This window comes from Ascaphus truei, chromosome 5 (assembly GCF_040206685.1).
Source record: "Ascaphus truei isolate aAscTru1 chromosome 5, aAscTru1.hap1, whole genome shotgun sequence".
Taxonomy (NCBI): Eukaryota; Metazoa; Chordata; class Amphibia; order Anura; family Ascaphidae; genus Ascaphus; species Ascaphus truei.
Window position 1 is genome coordinate 17165700 of NC_134487.1, and position 14721 is coordinate 17180420.

At 47.5% G+C, this 14721-nt stretch overlaps 1 protein-coding gene across 1 annotated transcript in view; it reads right to left on the bottom strand.

The window, feature by feature from the left end:
• The window catches only part of IL15RA (interleukin 15 receptor subunit alpha), a 119847-nt gene that overhangs the window by 51351 nt on the left and 53775 nt on the right, over window positions 1-14721 (bottom strand). The window contains exon 2 of the mRNA XM_075598913.1: window positions 2981-3166. Coding sequence (XP_075455028.1) covers window positions 2981-3166 — 186 coding nt within the window. The remainder of the gene's footprint in view (window positions 1-2980; window positions 3167-14721) is intronic.

The following is a 14721-nucleotide window of genomic DNA, read 5'->3' on the forward strand; positions in this document are numbered from 1 at the left end:
TTCTCCTCAAATCCCAACAGAATCCAATCCTCTGGCATCCTTCCAGACATTTTCAGTGACCATGCAATAGTGTACTGTGTAAGGAAAATTAAACCGCCCCAATCAAGCCCTAAAGTTCTCCTCACAAGAATATTTAGAAACTTTAACCCACAACAGTTTCTGGCTGACCTTACCAACTGCCCTTGGCACAGAATCGATTTAATTCCTGACCCTGATTCTGCGCTCAACTATTTCCAGTCCGAGTTCTTAAAACTCTGTGATACCCATGCTCCACTATGCAGAATAAGGGTATGGGGTGCTCACCTTCCATGGGTTACACCTGACCTTATAGCACTCTACCAGTTCAGGGAAGCCTTGTGGAAAAGCTACAAAGTAACTGGCACTACCAAGGATCTAAATCACTACAGATGCCTGCGGAACATGTGCACAAGGCAAACAAGGCATGCAAAAGCACAATATTACTCTGACAATCTCCTCCAGAATACATCAAACCCAGCTAACTTCTGGAAGGTTATCAACAACATATTCCAGCCTTCTAACCATCAACAGCCAAGTAATATCACTAAGGGCGATATTACTCTGACAAACCCCACCGACATTGCAAATGCATTCAATGATTACTTTGTGGGGTGTGCTACTAACTTATTAGCGAAACACAACCCAAACCACAAACCTGAATCTCATCCTGGGAGTACCCCTATAGCCCCACCCCCTCCCAACACTGCCCACAATTTTCAATTTGGTCCAGTAGCCGAAGAGGAGATTACACAAGCACTCCTCAAATTAAAACTAAGCAGCCAATGTGGACCTGACTTACTACAATCTAGGTTCCTAAGACTTGGTGCCCCAGCATTCGCCAAACCAATTGCTTCCATACTCAACTCTATCCTGTCTGCAGGCCATATCCTTAAGACCTGGAAAGCTGCCAGATTTGTCCCAATCTTCAAAAGTGGGGACAAAAACACTGTCTCAAACTACAGGCCAATCTCCCTTCTTCCAATCCTATCCAAAGTCATGGAAAAATGTGTCCACTCCCAACTAAGCTATTACTATAACAAGACAAATTTCCCTAGCCAATTCCACTCTGGCTTTCGCCCCAAACACTCTACCGTAACTACCCTGCTAAAAGTTTGCAATGAAATCCATTATGAAATGGAACGGGGTCAACTCACTGGTTCAGTATTCCTAGATTTTGCAAAGGCTTTTGATACTGTTGATCATGCTATCCTGCTTAACAAACTCCAGAGCTCTGGAATAGGGAAGCATGCTTTAAACTGGTTTCAGTCCTACCTATCAGGTAGATCCCAACATGTGTCCATCTCAGGCTCTAACTCCAACCCCTTGAATATCACCTGTGGTGTCCCGCAAGGCTCTGTTCTGGGCCCCTACTCTTCTCAGTGTTCATTAATGATCTTCCCACAGCTTGTAAGGAAGCCTCAATACACATGTATGCAGATGACACAATCCTATACACTGGCGACACACTTTATTCGAGCTCGGCTAGTCCCACGAATTCGGGTATACCCGGGTGTATTGAGGTTTGTGATTGTTTTCTGCCCGAGTGCATTGGGTTATTTTCCAGGCAGGGATTGAAGAATTTTATTCCCGCTGGCTGCAATACTGCACAGTATATATATATATACTGCATTACAATTCATGAATTTATGCCATCTGGTAGACACGCGAAGCATTGCAGCCTATTAAATCCTAATCATTATCATTTAACAGATCAGCCGCCCGTCAGCCAGGCATGAACCCAGGCTGGGAAGGCAAACGCAACGGGGCTTGTCAGAGGTGAGGAGCGGCGCATTCCAGGTATCTGCCAGGTACATACTGGGTATTTGCTCGAATAAAGTGTGTCGGTGCAGTATGCACACAGCCATAGCCTCTCTGACCTTCAACACATACTTCAGTCTGACGTTTTGAGACTCGAAAACTGGATTTCCCAAAACACACTGTTTTTAAACACTGACAAGACTGTAACAATGGTATTTGGGACCAAGACTAAATTTGTAAAGCTTCCAGCGACTGAGCTCCAGATTAGAACCAACACTAACACCACCCTAACCCCTGTCACTAGTTTTAAATACCTGGGAATATGGTTTGACTCCCACTTAACATTCGGGATGCACATTGATACCCTGACAACCAAGACCTTTGCCAAACTAGGGGTACTTTACAGGAACAAATCCTCCCTAAGTCTCCTGGTCAGAAAACGTATCGCACAGCAGATGCTAATGCCAATTATTGACTATGGAGACATAGTATATGGCTCGGCACCTCAAACCCACCTAAGCAAACTTGACACCTTCTACAATTCAATTTGTCGTTTTGTTCTCCAATGTAACTATAACACACATCACTGCGAAATGCTCAAAGAACTAGATTGGTCATCACTCGAGTCTAGGCGCAAAGTTTACCTTTCCTGTCTTGCCTTCAAATTCTTTATGGGCAAGCTACCCAGCTACCTGAACAAGCTCCTCACCCCTACCACATGCAGCACCTATCATCTGAGATCAGACTCCAAAAGACCGTTCATGGTCCCAAGGCTCAACAAAGTATCCGGACGTTCCTGCTTCTCTTACCGTGCACCCCAAAACTGGAACAACCTACCAGAGACTCTCACATCCACCACCAGTTTAAGTTCTTTCAAATCTAAGGCTGTCACACATTTTAATCTGGTCTGTAACTGTTTCATACGCCCATAATATATATTATCTTTAACTGAGCATGCAATGTCTTGTATGTAATATATACCCTGCTCATTTATGTAACTGTATTTGTAACCATGTATTATTTGTCTTAACTCTGTGCCCAGGACATACTTGAAAACGAGAGGTAACTCTCAATGTCTGGTAAAATATTTTATAAATAATAATAATTCTTTCTTGGAGACGTGTTTCCGCTACTGATGTCAGGCTCGCTGGCTTCAAGTAACCAGTCTAATTCTTCCTTCCTGGTTGCTATTGCTGGCACTTACTTATGCAGAATGTGTTGGTATATACCCAATCTGCTTCATTGTTATGTAGTTTGCATACAGCCAGATTGGATGTGCCAGCTTTCCTTTTGTAGCCTTCTATACACGTGTATCGGAACTTGGTGTCCACTGGAAACGATGGCTCTTCAATAGGTTGTGTGTGATCCATTCTCTTTGGCGCTTTGCACACTGTGAATTAAAAATAAATTATGTCATGACCTGGCAGGTAAAAATACCTTGAAAAGGTTAGTGCTGTCAGCTGTAAGACGCAGAGGAAGTCATTAATCAGAGTCTGCTGGCTGTAAAACTGGTTATCGAGCAAAGCAAAAAAACAAACATCCTATTGCTTTGAATGGTATTTTTATGTAGAAAATATGCTTATTTTTACAAACTGAACAACATTTATGCATTTAATAGACAGCAAGAACATTTCTTATTACGAGACATAATAGAAGCGGTTTCATGCACTCTGCAAAAAAAACCTCGTACATGAAAAGTACAAATCGATATACTGTGCAATTCTGCACCCTAAATTGGAAGCAACTCTCTTTTAAAAAAGGCAACAACCACATAAAATGATTTTAGTTTTTTAAATAGAGTATATCACCAGTACACACATTGTGCCCCCTTCTTATTGCACAGGGTATTTTGTTTATACCGAAGGTTGAATACGAAATGACTCTTTGAATGGTCAGTTGGGATCTATAAATGTAATTGGAACAATGATCGGTACCATAGCACTTCGGCCACTGGGTTTTACAGCTGAAGGTTAGTCTTGTTTTATAAAATGTACAAAATAACAATATTCTCACCATTTAAGGGGGGGGAAAAAACCCTAAACTGGGTGTTTTTTTTTTTAGAGCATGATTGGTCTGTCCTAATATACTGGAGCCTCCGAGATTATGACAGGAGATTTACGTTGGGAAAGTAAATGTAGGCTATTATGTCGCCAAAGTTCATCAACAACACAAAAAAACAGCCTTTTTTCTCAGCCAAAGTGCAGCAGAATAACATATAGCTCTTCCTAGCACAAAGTCCAGCAGCAGCAAGTTCAGCAGAGCACAGCGCGGCAGCAGGTTCAGCAGAGCACAGCGCGGCAGCAGGTTCAGCAGAGCACAGCGCGGCAGCAGGTTCAGCAGAGCACACTGCGGCAGCAGGTTCAGCAGAGCACAGCGCGGCAGCAGGTTCAGCAGAGCACAGTGCGGCAGCAGGTTCAGCAGAGCACAGCGCGGCAGCAGGTTCAGCAGAGCACAGCGCGGCAGCAGGTTCAGCAGAGCACAGCGCGGCAGCAGGTTCAGCAGAGCACAGCGCGGCAGCAGGTTCAGCAGAGCACAGCGCGGCAGCAGGTTCAGCAGAGCACAGCGCGGCAGCAGGTTCAGCAGAGCACAGCGCGGCAGCAGGTTCAGCAGAGCACAGCGCGGCAGCAGGTTCAGCAGAGCACAGCGCGGCAGCAGGTTCAGCAGAGCACAGCGCGGCAGCAGGTTCAGCAGAGCACAGCGTGGCAGCAGGTTCAGCAGAGCACAGCGCGGCAGCAGGTTCAGCAGAGCACAGCGCGGCAGCAGGTTCAGCAGAGCACAGCGCGGCAGCAGGTTCAGCAGAGCACAGCGCGGCAGCAGGTTCAGCAGAGCACAGCGCGGCAGCAGGTTCAGCAGAGCACAGTGCGGCAGCAGGTTCAGCAGAGCACAGTGCGGCAGCAGGTTCAGCAGAGCACAGTGCGGCATCAGGTTCAGCAGAGCACAGCGCGGCAGCAGGTTCAGCAGAGCACAGCGCGGCAGCAGGTTCAGCAGAGCACACTGCGGCAGCAGGTTCAGCAGAGCACACTGCGGCAGCAGGTTCAGCAGAGCACAGCGCGGCAGCAGGTTCAGCAGAGCACAGCGCGGCAGCAGGTTCAGCAGAGCACAGCGCGGCAGCAGGTTCAGCAGAGCACAGCGCGGCAGCAGGTTCAGCAGAGCACAGCGCGGCAGCAGGTTCAGCAGAGCACAGCGCGGCAGCAGGTTCAGCAGAGCACAGCGCGGCAGCAGGTTCAGCAGAGCACAGCGCGGCAGCAGGTTCAGCAGAGCACAGCGCGGCAGCAGGTTCAGCAGAGCACAGCGCGGCAGCAGGTTCAGCAGAGCACAGCGCGGCAGCAGGTTCAGCAGAGCACAGCGCGGCATCAGGTTCAGCAGAGCACAGCGCGGCAGCAGGTTCAGCAGAGCACAGTGCGGCATCAGGTTCAGCAGAGCACAGCGCGGCAGCAGGTTCAGCAGAGCACACTGCGGCAGCAGGTTCAGCAGAGCACAGCGCGGCAGCAGGTTCAGCAGAGCACAGCGCGGCAGCAGGTTCAGCAGAGCACAGCGCGGCAGCAGGTTCAGCAGAGCACAGCGCGGCAGCAGGTTCAGCAGAGCACAGCGCGGCAGCAGGTTCAGCAGAGCACAGCGCGGCAGCAGGTTCAGCAGAGCACAGCGCGGCAGCAGGTTCAGCAGAGCACAGCGCGGCAGCAGGTTCAGCAGAGCACAGCGCGGCAGCAGGTTCAGCAGAGCACAGCGCGGCAGCAGGTTCAGCAGAGCACAGCGCGGCAGCAGGTTCAGCAGAGCACAGCGCGGCAGCAGGTTCAGCAGAGCACAGCGCGGCAGCAGGTTCAGCAGAGCACAGCGCGGCAGCAGGTTCAGCAGAGCACAGCGCGGCAGCAGGTTCAGCAGAGCACAGTGCGGCAGCAGGTTCAGCAGAGCACAGCGCGGCAGCAGGTTCAGCAGAGCACAGCGCGGCAGCAGGTTCAGCAGAGCACAGCGCGGCAGCAGGTTCAGCAGAGCACAGTGCGGCAGAGCAAAGCACATCACAGAAAAGTACTACAGAGCAAGTATACACAGACCTGAGACCCAGTGTCTGTCAACAGACCAGGAACAGCCGCACTAGACAGCATACTGCCTGTTTTTAGGGGGACCGGCCCAGGTGACTCCTTATTGCTCCTGCCTCCTCTAGGCAGGAGTTAACTATTTGCTGCTCAAACAGTCCAAGGCTTTTGTTAACAAGGCTGACCCTGCTATAGCCACATTAACTAAGATGTGCTAACCCATAAGGCACCTTATGGCCCATTCAAGTGAAGGGAATGTCATGTTCAGTAACAACGCTACCCTCATCTATTGTCTGGCCAGCAAATATACCAAATCCAATTTGGCAAAGCAAACCACACTCGAGGTACAGCCTCCTCCAGTGACCGGCTGCTGTGTGTTCCCTCACAAGTGTGCCAAGGGGGTGGCAGCAGCTTCAAAGCTGCAGTGATCGGGGCTCATTTATAAAACAGAGAAAGAGGTCCCAAAAAATAGGGGTAATAGAAGGGTTAAAATATTAATATAGGGTCCCACCTTCTCCCTTGAACACCAAAGGGGGGTTGGGGGGGAGGGGGAGCAAAGGGAAGAGAGAAGGGATCCATTGTTTAATATTTATATATTTTTAACTTTTCGAAATAGAATAATAACTCAGGTGACTTTTAGTGATCCGAGATATTTCAGCTGATCCGCGTTATTTCAGCTGATCCGCGTTATTCCAGCTGATCCGCGTTATTCCAGCTGATCCGCGTTATTTCAGCTGATCTGCGTTATTTCAGCTGATCCGCGTTATTCCAGCTGATCCGCGTTATTTCAGCTGATCCGCGTTATTCCAGCTGATCCGCGTTATTTCAGCTGATCCGCGTTATTTCAGCTGATCCGCTTTATTTCAGCTGATCCGCGTTATTTCAGCTGATCCGCGTTATTTCAGCTGATCCGCACTGATTTAAAGCCCACAGGAAATAGTGCAGATACTGGAGGTTTATGACTGAATATTTTTTTAAAAAAAGTAATAAACTCACAAACATAAGTTGGGTGCAAGCATTGGGACCACCCGGGGTCAGATAGTGACGAAAGTCCAGCCTCCCTCCTTCTCTGGGGATCCATCCGCGGCGGCCGTCCACAATGGAGTTTGCAGGGAAGGAAGAACTCAATACTTTGCAGATACTTCTTCACAGTACACCAAAAACTCAGTAGTCCTTCTTTCGGCCTCGGACATGGTAAAAAATACCGCGCTCACGCTCATGCTCTCCTGCTCAAGCAGGAGCCTTTTTGTGTCCTGGCATGAGCGTCAGCGAGCGCGATTGAGAGGCGGGTGGGAGGCGGTGTGGGAGGCGGGAAGCGGGGCTAGCGCGGCACATCATGGCGCCAACGTCACCGAGTGCCATTGGCTGTTGCCGGTCACGTGACCGGCCCTCCGCTTCCCTCAGCGCGAAAACGAAAATCTGACTGTCGGCTGAAAGTCACCACGCTTCCGCGGAAGCGTGCGCGAGCCCCTGCTAAAGCCGCTCTCATTGCGGCTACATGGGCTCACTGACAAGCGTGAGCGCGACTCAGCGTGGGTCAGTGGCTAAGCGCTGACCATGCCCGCAGCCTTAGTCTGTGATATTCGCCCTCCGCATTTTGTTCTAAACAGAACTTCCTCAGTGCTCTGCTTGTGAGTTTATTACTTTTTAAAATATATATTTTGTCACAAAGCTATCTGCACTATTTCCTGTGTCCTCTATTTTTCGTGTTATGGGATTCTCCTCCCCACGTTCCTGAGAGACATCATCTAAACATCATCTGAGGTGCTCACTCCTAATAACCACACGGCTTATATTGCTCACAGCAAAATGTGAGTGAAATATATATTTTTTTTTTATTCAATCTACTGTCATCATACTCTGTTGCACTATACAGGCATACCCCGGTTTAAGGACACTCACTTTAAGTACACTCGCGAGTAAGTACATCTCGCTCAATAGGCAAACGGCAGCTCACGCATGCGCCTGTCGGCACGTCCTGAACAGCAATACCGGCTCCCTACCTGTACCGAAGCTGTGCGCAAGCGGGGAGACTATAGAGCCTGTTACACGTGTTATTTACATCAGTTATGCACGTATATGAGGATTGCAGTACAGTACATGCATCAATAAGTGGGAAAAATGTAGTGCTTCACTTTAAGTACATTTTCGCTTTACATACATGCTCCGGTCCCATTGCGTACGTTTATGTGGGGTATGCCTGTATGTGTAATTCTCTCCCCCCTTTTTTATATACCCTTGGATGTGAGTGTGCTCCTGACCTTCTGCTCTCATTACTCTTATGTACCTGGATTGAATCCATCCTAGGAGTGGCACCGATTAAAGGTCTGTATTTATATATCTTTCTCCCTATTCACCATCACCAGTGTGTTCTCTTGGTTTTAACGGTATTTCCTGTTGTCCTGATTTAAACCCCAGCTGGCTGCCTGGGGGAGGAGGGGACAGGTATGAAACTCGAGTGGTATGGATTGATCACCAGTCAACCGCTGCTCCTGAAGACTAAATTGTGACATCTATTTACCGATAACAAAATATTATAAACTCAAGGCACGTGTGCACCGCGTGTAAGGAAACAAAAGGTCTGTGTATCATAAAACACTTCTCACATGATCTGCAATAAACCTCTCTACTGTCAGAAGTGCCCACAACTAATTGCAAAGAAAGCAAAGCCATTCTGGCAACACAGGATAACACACAGGAGATTTTGAATATGAATGTAGTGTATGTATATCTTTATTTCTATAGCTCCCACAGCTGTACTCGGCACTTTGCAAGAGAGACAATACATTATAGGGAATTATAATACAATACGTGCAACAAGCAAAATCAGACAATAGGAAAGGAAATCTCTGCCCGGAGAGTTTACAATCAATTAATATAAAGATTGGTCAGCACGTTACATAGCCGACATTCATAAAGGCTGTTCTGCCCATCACATTATCCAGTTCAGCTGGTTCAGGCATTTCCACAGGCTGTTCTGCACACGGTGTAAATGAAATACACATTAAGTTAAGCTCTTCGTCATCCTCAGACAGTTACAGGTTGCAGAGGAAACTTCTCACCTGCATGCAAAACTTCTGCCAGGACTATAACACCAGCTTAATTTTAACCTTTTCACTGCCAGGGATTCCATCACATGATCGATCAGACCACAGATACAGGAAACGGAGGTGGAGGGGGCTAAACTTCCGTTTAGATCAAGCCCATGACGTACCAGATGTGTCAATAGGGAACTGTGAAGGTTAAAGGTCCATCTGCAAAAATCTTAATCCTCCTGGAGACATCTTTTTAATGGTTTTACAATTGGCATATGGAATGTTCTAGAACTAGAATGTTCTACGCTATTTACTCGGGCAGAACCAGGGCAAAAAACAGCACCAGATTCACCAAAGAAAAGGTATGCCAACAAAAGCAACTGGAGTCTTATCTTTGATAAATCTGGGGCAATTTTTGTGCCCCAGTTTGCAGCCACGAGACATTAGTAAATAACCCCCTGAATCCCTGGTTAGTATTCTTTATCCATATCAAAGCTCATATTTTCTTACACTTTACCTTCATTATGTTTTAAAAAAAATGTGGCGCTGGGGTAAAATACAAGACTGTGACGTCATTAACACTGCCTAGGTGCAAAATTATCCTGCGTGCGAATATTTAGTGTGTCACGATCCCACCAAACCCACATTAGACCAGAGTAAACTGCATGACATCAATATGTTTATTAGGTTGCAGCTGATACCTTGAAGCTGCAGACCAAGGAATATCTTACACGTGTGTTTTTTTTAAATAAATGAATTCTGTACCATGAGGACAAAACACAAAAACAGGGGCGCTGTTTGTAGCAAATGTAGATGTTGTATTGGACTGAATAGCATATACAAATTAAAAAACTGTATAAATAACAGAAAATTAACAAATGAGTAAATAACTGAAAACTATTGCCTGTGTGGATTGTAGCCTTCTCTGCCCGGTCTGGATGGTAGTGTGGGCTGCTCGTTAGAGTGTCTCTCTGGTTCACCGGAACTGAAGCCGCCTCAGGAGCCGAGGTTGCTGCTGCTTGGGTTCTCCGTCCGCCTCGCTCGTCCCTCGGGTGGTGCTACTCAAGGGGTGCTGCGCTGCTTCCTGGAGTTCCGCTCATGCAGTTACTGGCGTCCTGGTTACCTCCTGCTTCCTCTCTGCTGACGCGTTCTCTGTGTACTTCCGGTGTTCTGGCTAGGGGATTCCTATTCTGGCGGAAATTGCTCAGCTCTCCTCGCTCTATTCGGCTACCTCTCAGGCTTAAGTCAATTATAATTGAATCTTAGCTTGACCTTCAGTTGGCAACTGCAAACTAGTCCAGGTCAGTGATTCGTGAACTAGTAATCCTACGCGTTTCGGCGTGACTGGGCCTTCCTCAGGGATGTTATGGAGCACTGGTTAATCCACCTTTTATATCTGTGATTGGATCGTGTGTATGCCTTCTTATTGGTTAATGCATTGATTAGTGATTGCTCACCGCATGTTCACATAATCACTTGCTATTTTCTTGAATAGCTTTCACACCACTAGGGTGTGTTAGGCTTGGTTAGGCAGTGCTCCATAAACTAATATGGTTAATGTCATTTTAGCAATTATGTACAAGCCATTTGCATCATAAAAGATGAATATAAACATATTAGTACTAATTTTATTAATGAACTATTAAAAATCTTATCAATAAGTAATTAACACTTAGAAAGGTCAGTTTCACCCCATCTTTTCACAATGTGACCTCCTATTCATAATATACTGTATATTTAATATGGTGAGCTCTGATCTTCCTTAATGTTATCGGGAGGCCATGTATATGACCAAATTCTAACCCTTTAATAAAGTTGGTATTGTATCTTCCTGTGTGGGGTGTCCGATTGACTGTCTCGTGTTCTATCTCTACTGTATTTCTGTGTGAGGGGGAGTCAGTCCCTCAGTATCACAAATGCATCTGGTTACTAAAGGGCCCATGTATAATCTATTTTTGCTATGCTGGGCTGGATGTGGCTGTCCCTAAAATGACTATCCTCAAATGTCCAATACATAGTTAAGTGCTATGGGACTGGGTCCGCCCCCTGCTAGAACATTTTTGTAGCAATTTTTAATGTATTATAATGTAATAAGCATTTTTTGTTTCTATAGCAACCATTTACAAATTCACATCCACTTCCTCTTCTGAAAAAGGCTCTGGCACACCCCTTTTTGAGCCCTGCCCTCTCTCTACCAGTGCACCAATTGTATGTAGTGACGGCCTGGTCACATGATCTTCCCTGGAGACACGAAAGAACAGAGAATCCCATTTGATGCACGCAGTCTCCCCTAATTATAGATGTAGCCGTGGCCCCTGATTCACCCTGAAAGAGCGGGAGGTTGCGCCTGCACAGAGTGATTTGCAAAAGCCCGCGAAGGAGGAGAGTGTTAATTGGTGGAAGGGAGCAGACCCTTGTCCCAGCAGCCCCGCGGGGAGTGTCACGTGGGAGAATTGAGCCAATGGGCTGAGGAGGTGGAGGAGATATAGGGAGGTGGTTGCGCGCAGGTGCGGGAGAGTTGGTTGGAGAGGAGACGGAGTGTCTGTGTAGGGGAGGTTAAGCCGCCCTGGCGTAGGCTGTGTGCCCCAGGCCCAGTTTAGCCCTGAGTCACGGTAGAGACAAGCGGAGCCAGGGATCCCCATAGTGAGGTTCCTGTTCCCCTAGTATCCTTAGCCCTCGATCGGGACTATACTATCGAGCGGGAGGTCTGGGCTCAGACCCCGCGTGTGGTTACTGGAGTCCGGGTGGGATCGCCCCGGATCATCTTCAGAGAGAGAGAGAGAGAAAGGTATTGACGTGCAGAGACCCTTTGTGAAGAACGTAGCAGATCCGAGTATTGGAGTGCTCGGCAGGTATTTCAACAAGTGCACCACCTGTACCATTCATTCATTCGGGACACAGTGGCTGTGCAGTCACACATACACATATGGTTGGCTAACTGTGGAGTAGCGGGACTGTTCTGTTGGGGATTGGACACGTGGTGGGATCACCCGGTGGCGGGTTCGGGGAGTGTTGGCGTCCGCCGTGGCGCATGATTGTGTTAGCGTCCGCCGTGGCGTGTTATACTGTGTTACTGAATGGGATGTTATGGTGTGTACCTACATGCGATCTTTGCCTACGAGTAAAAGAAGTTGGTTATGGTAATTGGCTGTGTGTCAGTAATTATTGCATAGACGCTCTGCGAAGACCCACTCCCCCGCTGGCGGGAGCTGTTGCAGGTGGAGGCGCTGCACCCGTGATAATTATTGCGCGTACCCCAGGCTCTCCGTGGCAGAGACTCAGGCCCTGCGAGCCTACAGGTGACGCAGCACATAGTAGCGGCTTGCTGGCGATATTAAGCAGGGCTACATATATGTAAAAATAAATACATTTGATTAAATATAGTCAAGAAAGCAAAATATTAAAACCTAAACTAGTGCTGGTGTGCAGCATTCAAACCTCAAAGGGTAAAGGTAGGGTATAATGTTCATTAGATGTTGATTGCCCTGTAGCCTTTACTTATAATATTACTTATATTAGTATAGATCAGATAATGTATTCATTCACCTCTTAGGCCACGTCCATAGAAGGACAGGCTGCGCTGAGCCGTGCGGACGCTCCGCGCTGAGCCCCTGCATCCTCAATGAGGATGTCTTTAGAGGGGGCTCACGCGAGCGTCCGCAGGCGTGCTGAGGCGTTGGATTTTTCAGCCAACAGCCAAGCTGTTTTTCAGAGCGCTGTCGGCTGAAAACATCCAATCGGCGCGAAGCAGCATCAACGTCACGGCGCCGTGACGTCGGTGCGTCGCGGGCGATTGGCCCAGCGACGTCACTGCCCCGCCTCTCTCTGCCTCTCTCTGCCTCCCCCTGCCACCCGATCGCGCACGCTGGCTCGCCTGCATGGGCATGAATTCGCGCAGAATTCAGCAGGTGAGCCTCAGCGTCAGCGCGGCTCCGTACTGCTCCCCCCTCTATGGACGCAGCCTTAGTGGTAAGGTGCTGAAATTGGTCAGCATTAGTCCATTCACAATATGAGGTAAAACAGGTAAAATTACTCAAATAGAAGCAAATGTACAAGCAGGACCTGCTACATATTTCAGCATGCAGGTGCTACATTTTTCTGTAGATTACAGAAAAATATTATTATAGTCTAATAATTCATAATTGTTTGTTCTTGTATAACGCTTCTAGCTTTACGTAGCGCTTTACAGAGACATTTTGCAGACAGCGTCCCTGCCCCGTAGAGCAGGGAAACTGGGAGGGACGTCGGCTGTTGTAGAGCTTACAATCTATGTTTTTGGTGCCTGAGGCACAGGGAGATAAAGTGACTTGCCCTAGGTCACAAGGAGCCAACACCGGGAATAGAACCAGGTTCCCCTGCTTCAAACTCAGTGCCAGAGTCAGTGTCTTTACTCACTGAGCCGCCCCTTCTTCCTATGTCCTTTACTCCCTTCTGCCTTTCCTATATGAGGCTTCTGTGGCACCTTTACTTCCTTGGGCTCTGTACTAATCAACATTAGTGATAGCAGCAGACAGGTGTCTATAATCTGATTGGACCAGTGGTTATCCCCAAGGGTTCCACAGAATATGCCCCAAATCTTTGTTTGTACAGAGACACATACAACCAGAAAAAAAGGCCCCAATTCAGCAAAAAAGACCCAGGAGGTGCTGGGTCTGAGGAAGGGACGCATTCGTCCTGAAACGTTACCTTTATTAGCTCTGATGCTGTGAATACTTTATTGAAGTTTTTTTCAAACTCAAAACAAGTCTCCTGTGTGCTCCTTCTTTTCCTCTATTTTGTGCCTATTATCAGGTCCAGCTTTGAGACGCCGGGACCATTGGAAGGTAAGCACCAGACGCAAAATAATATTTATATACGCTTTACAAATAGTGGTGTGCCATTTATACCTACTATTGCTGCTGTGTAGTTTTAGCCATATACCTATAAGTAAAGCCTACAGGGCAATCAATGTCTGATAAACATCATCATATGGGATTCTCTGTTCTTTCTTTCGTGTCTCCATACATGCTCCAGTACTTATTAATAGAGCAGAGCAGGGACCACCCCAATTTACACATGGTCTTCCCCACAGAACTTTGCATCTTTGGTCCTTAAGTGAAGCCCCCGAGCTGAATCTTCACTGATCTATCGGCAACTTAGCTAATTACTTATCATTGTGTGGATTGTAGTGATGCACATATAAAATCTAGCAGTATGTCCCAAAGAGATTACAATTGAATTCTTCTACCTAAATTACAGGGCGATACAGCGACTCACCAAGGTCAAAAAGGCTACAAACCTTGACCTTTGTGTCTGAGGTCACTGAGGTATTTCCCTAGGATAGCTCACACAATCCATCTGCACCGGCACCTTCCAAGTCCTTACACTTCTGCTGCTTTAGGTCGGTTCAATAGTGCGTGCGCGCGCTACACCGTGCGTGCGCGCGCTACACCGTGCGCGCGCTACACCGTGCGCGCCCGGCAGTTTTAGTTGGCTGAAGTTAGTCAGCCTTTCTATAATGGTGCTGCGCGCGCACGGCAGGGAGACTGGAACCGGCCGACAGGGGGAAGATGAGAAAAAGAAAGAAATCGCGCTGCTACCGCCGCAAAAAATGTAAGTATATATATATATATGTGTGTGTGTGTGTGTGTGTGTGTGTATGTGTATGTGTGTATATGTATGTACAATGTTCTTAAAAAATTATTTAAGGATTTATTTATTTGAAAACGCATTTAAACACACATACATACACATACATACACATATACACACATACACACACACAGTACCTTACACTCGTGCACAGTATACACACAAAACGTGTGTGGCACGTGCATGCGCCTTCGCACAGGCACGCACGGCCGCACACAGTTTATAACAGCCCTTATAGGCTTATATTT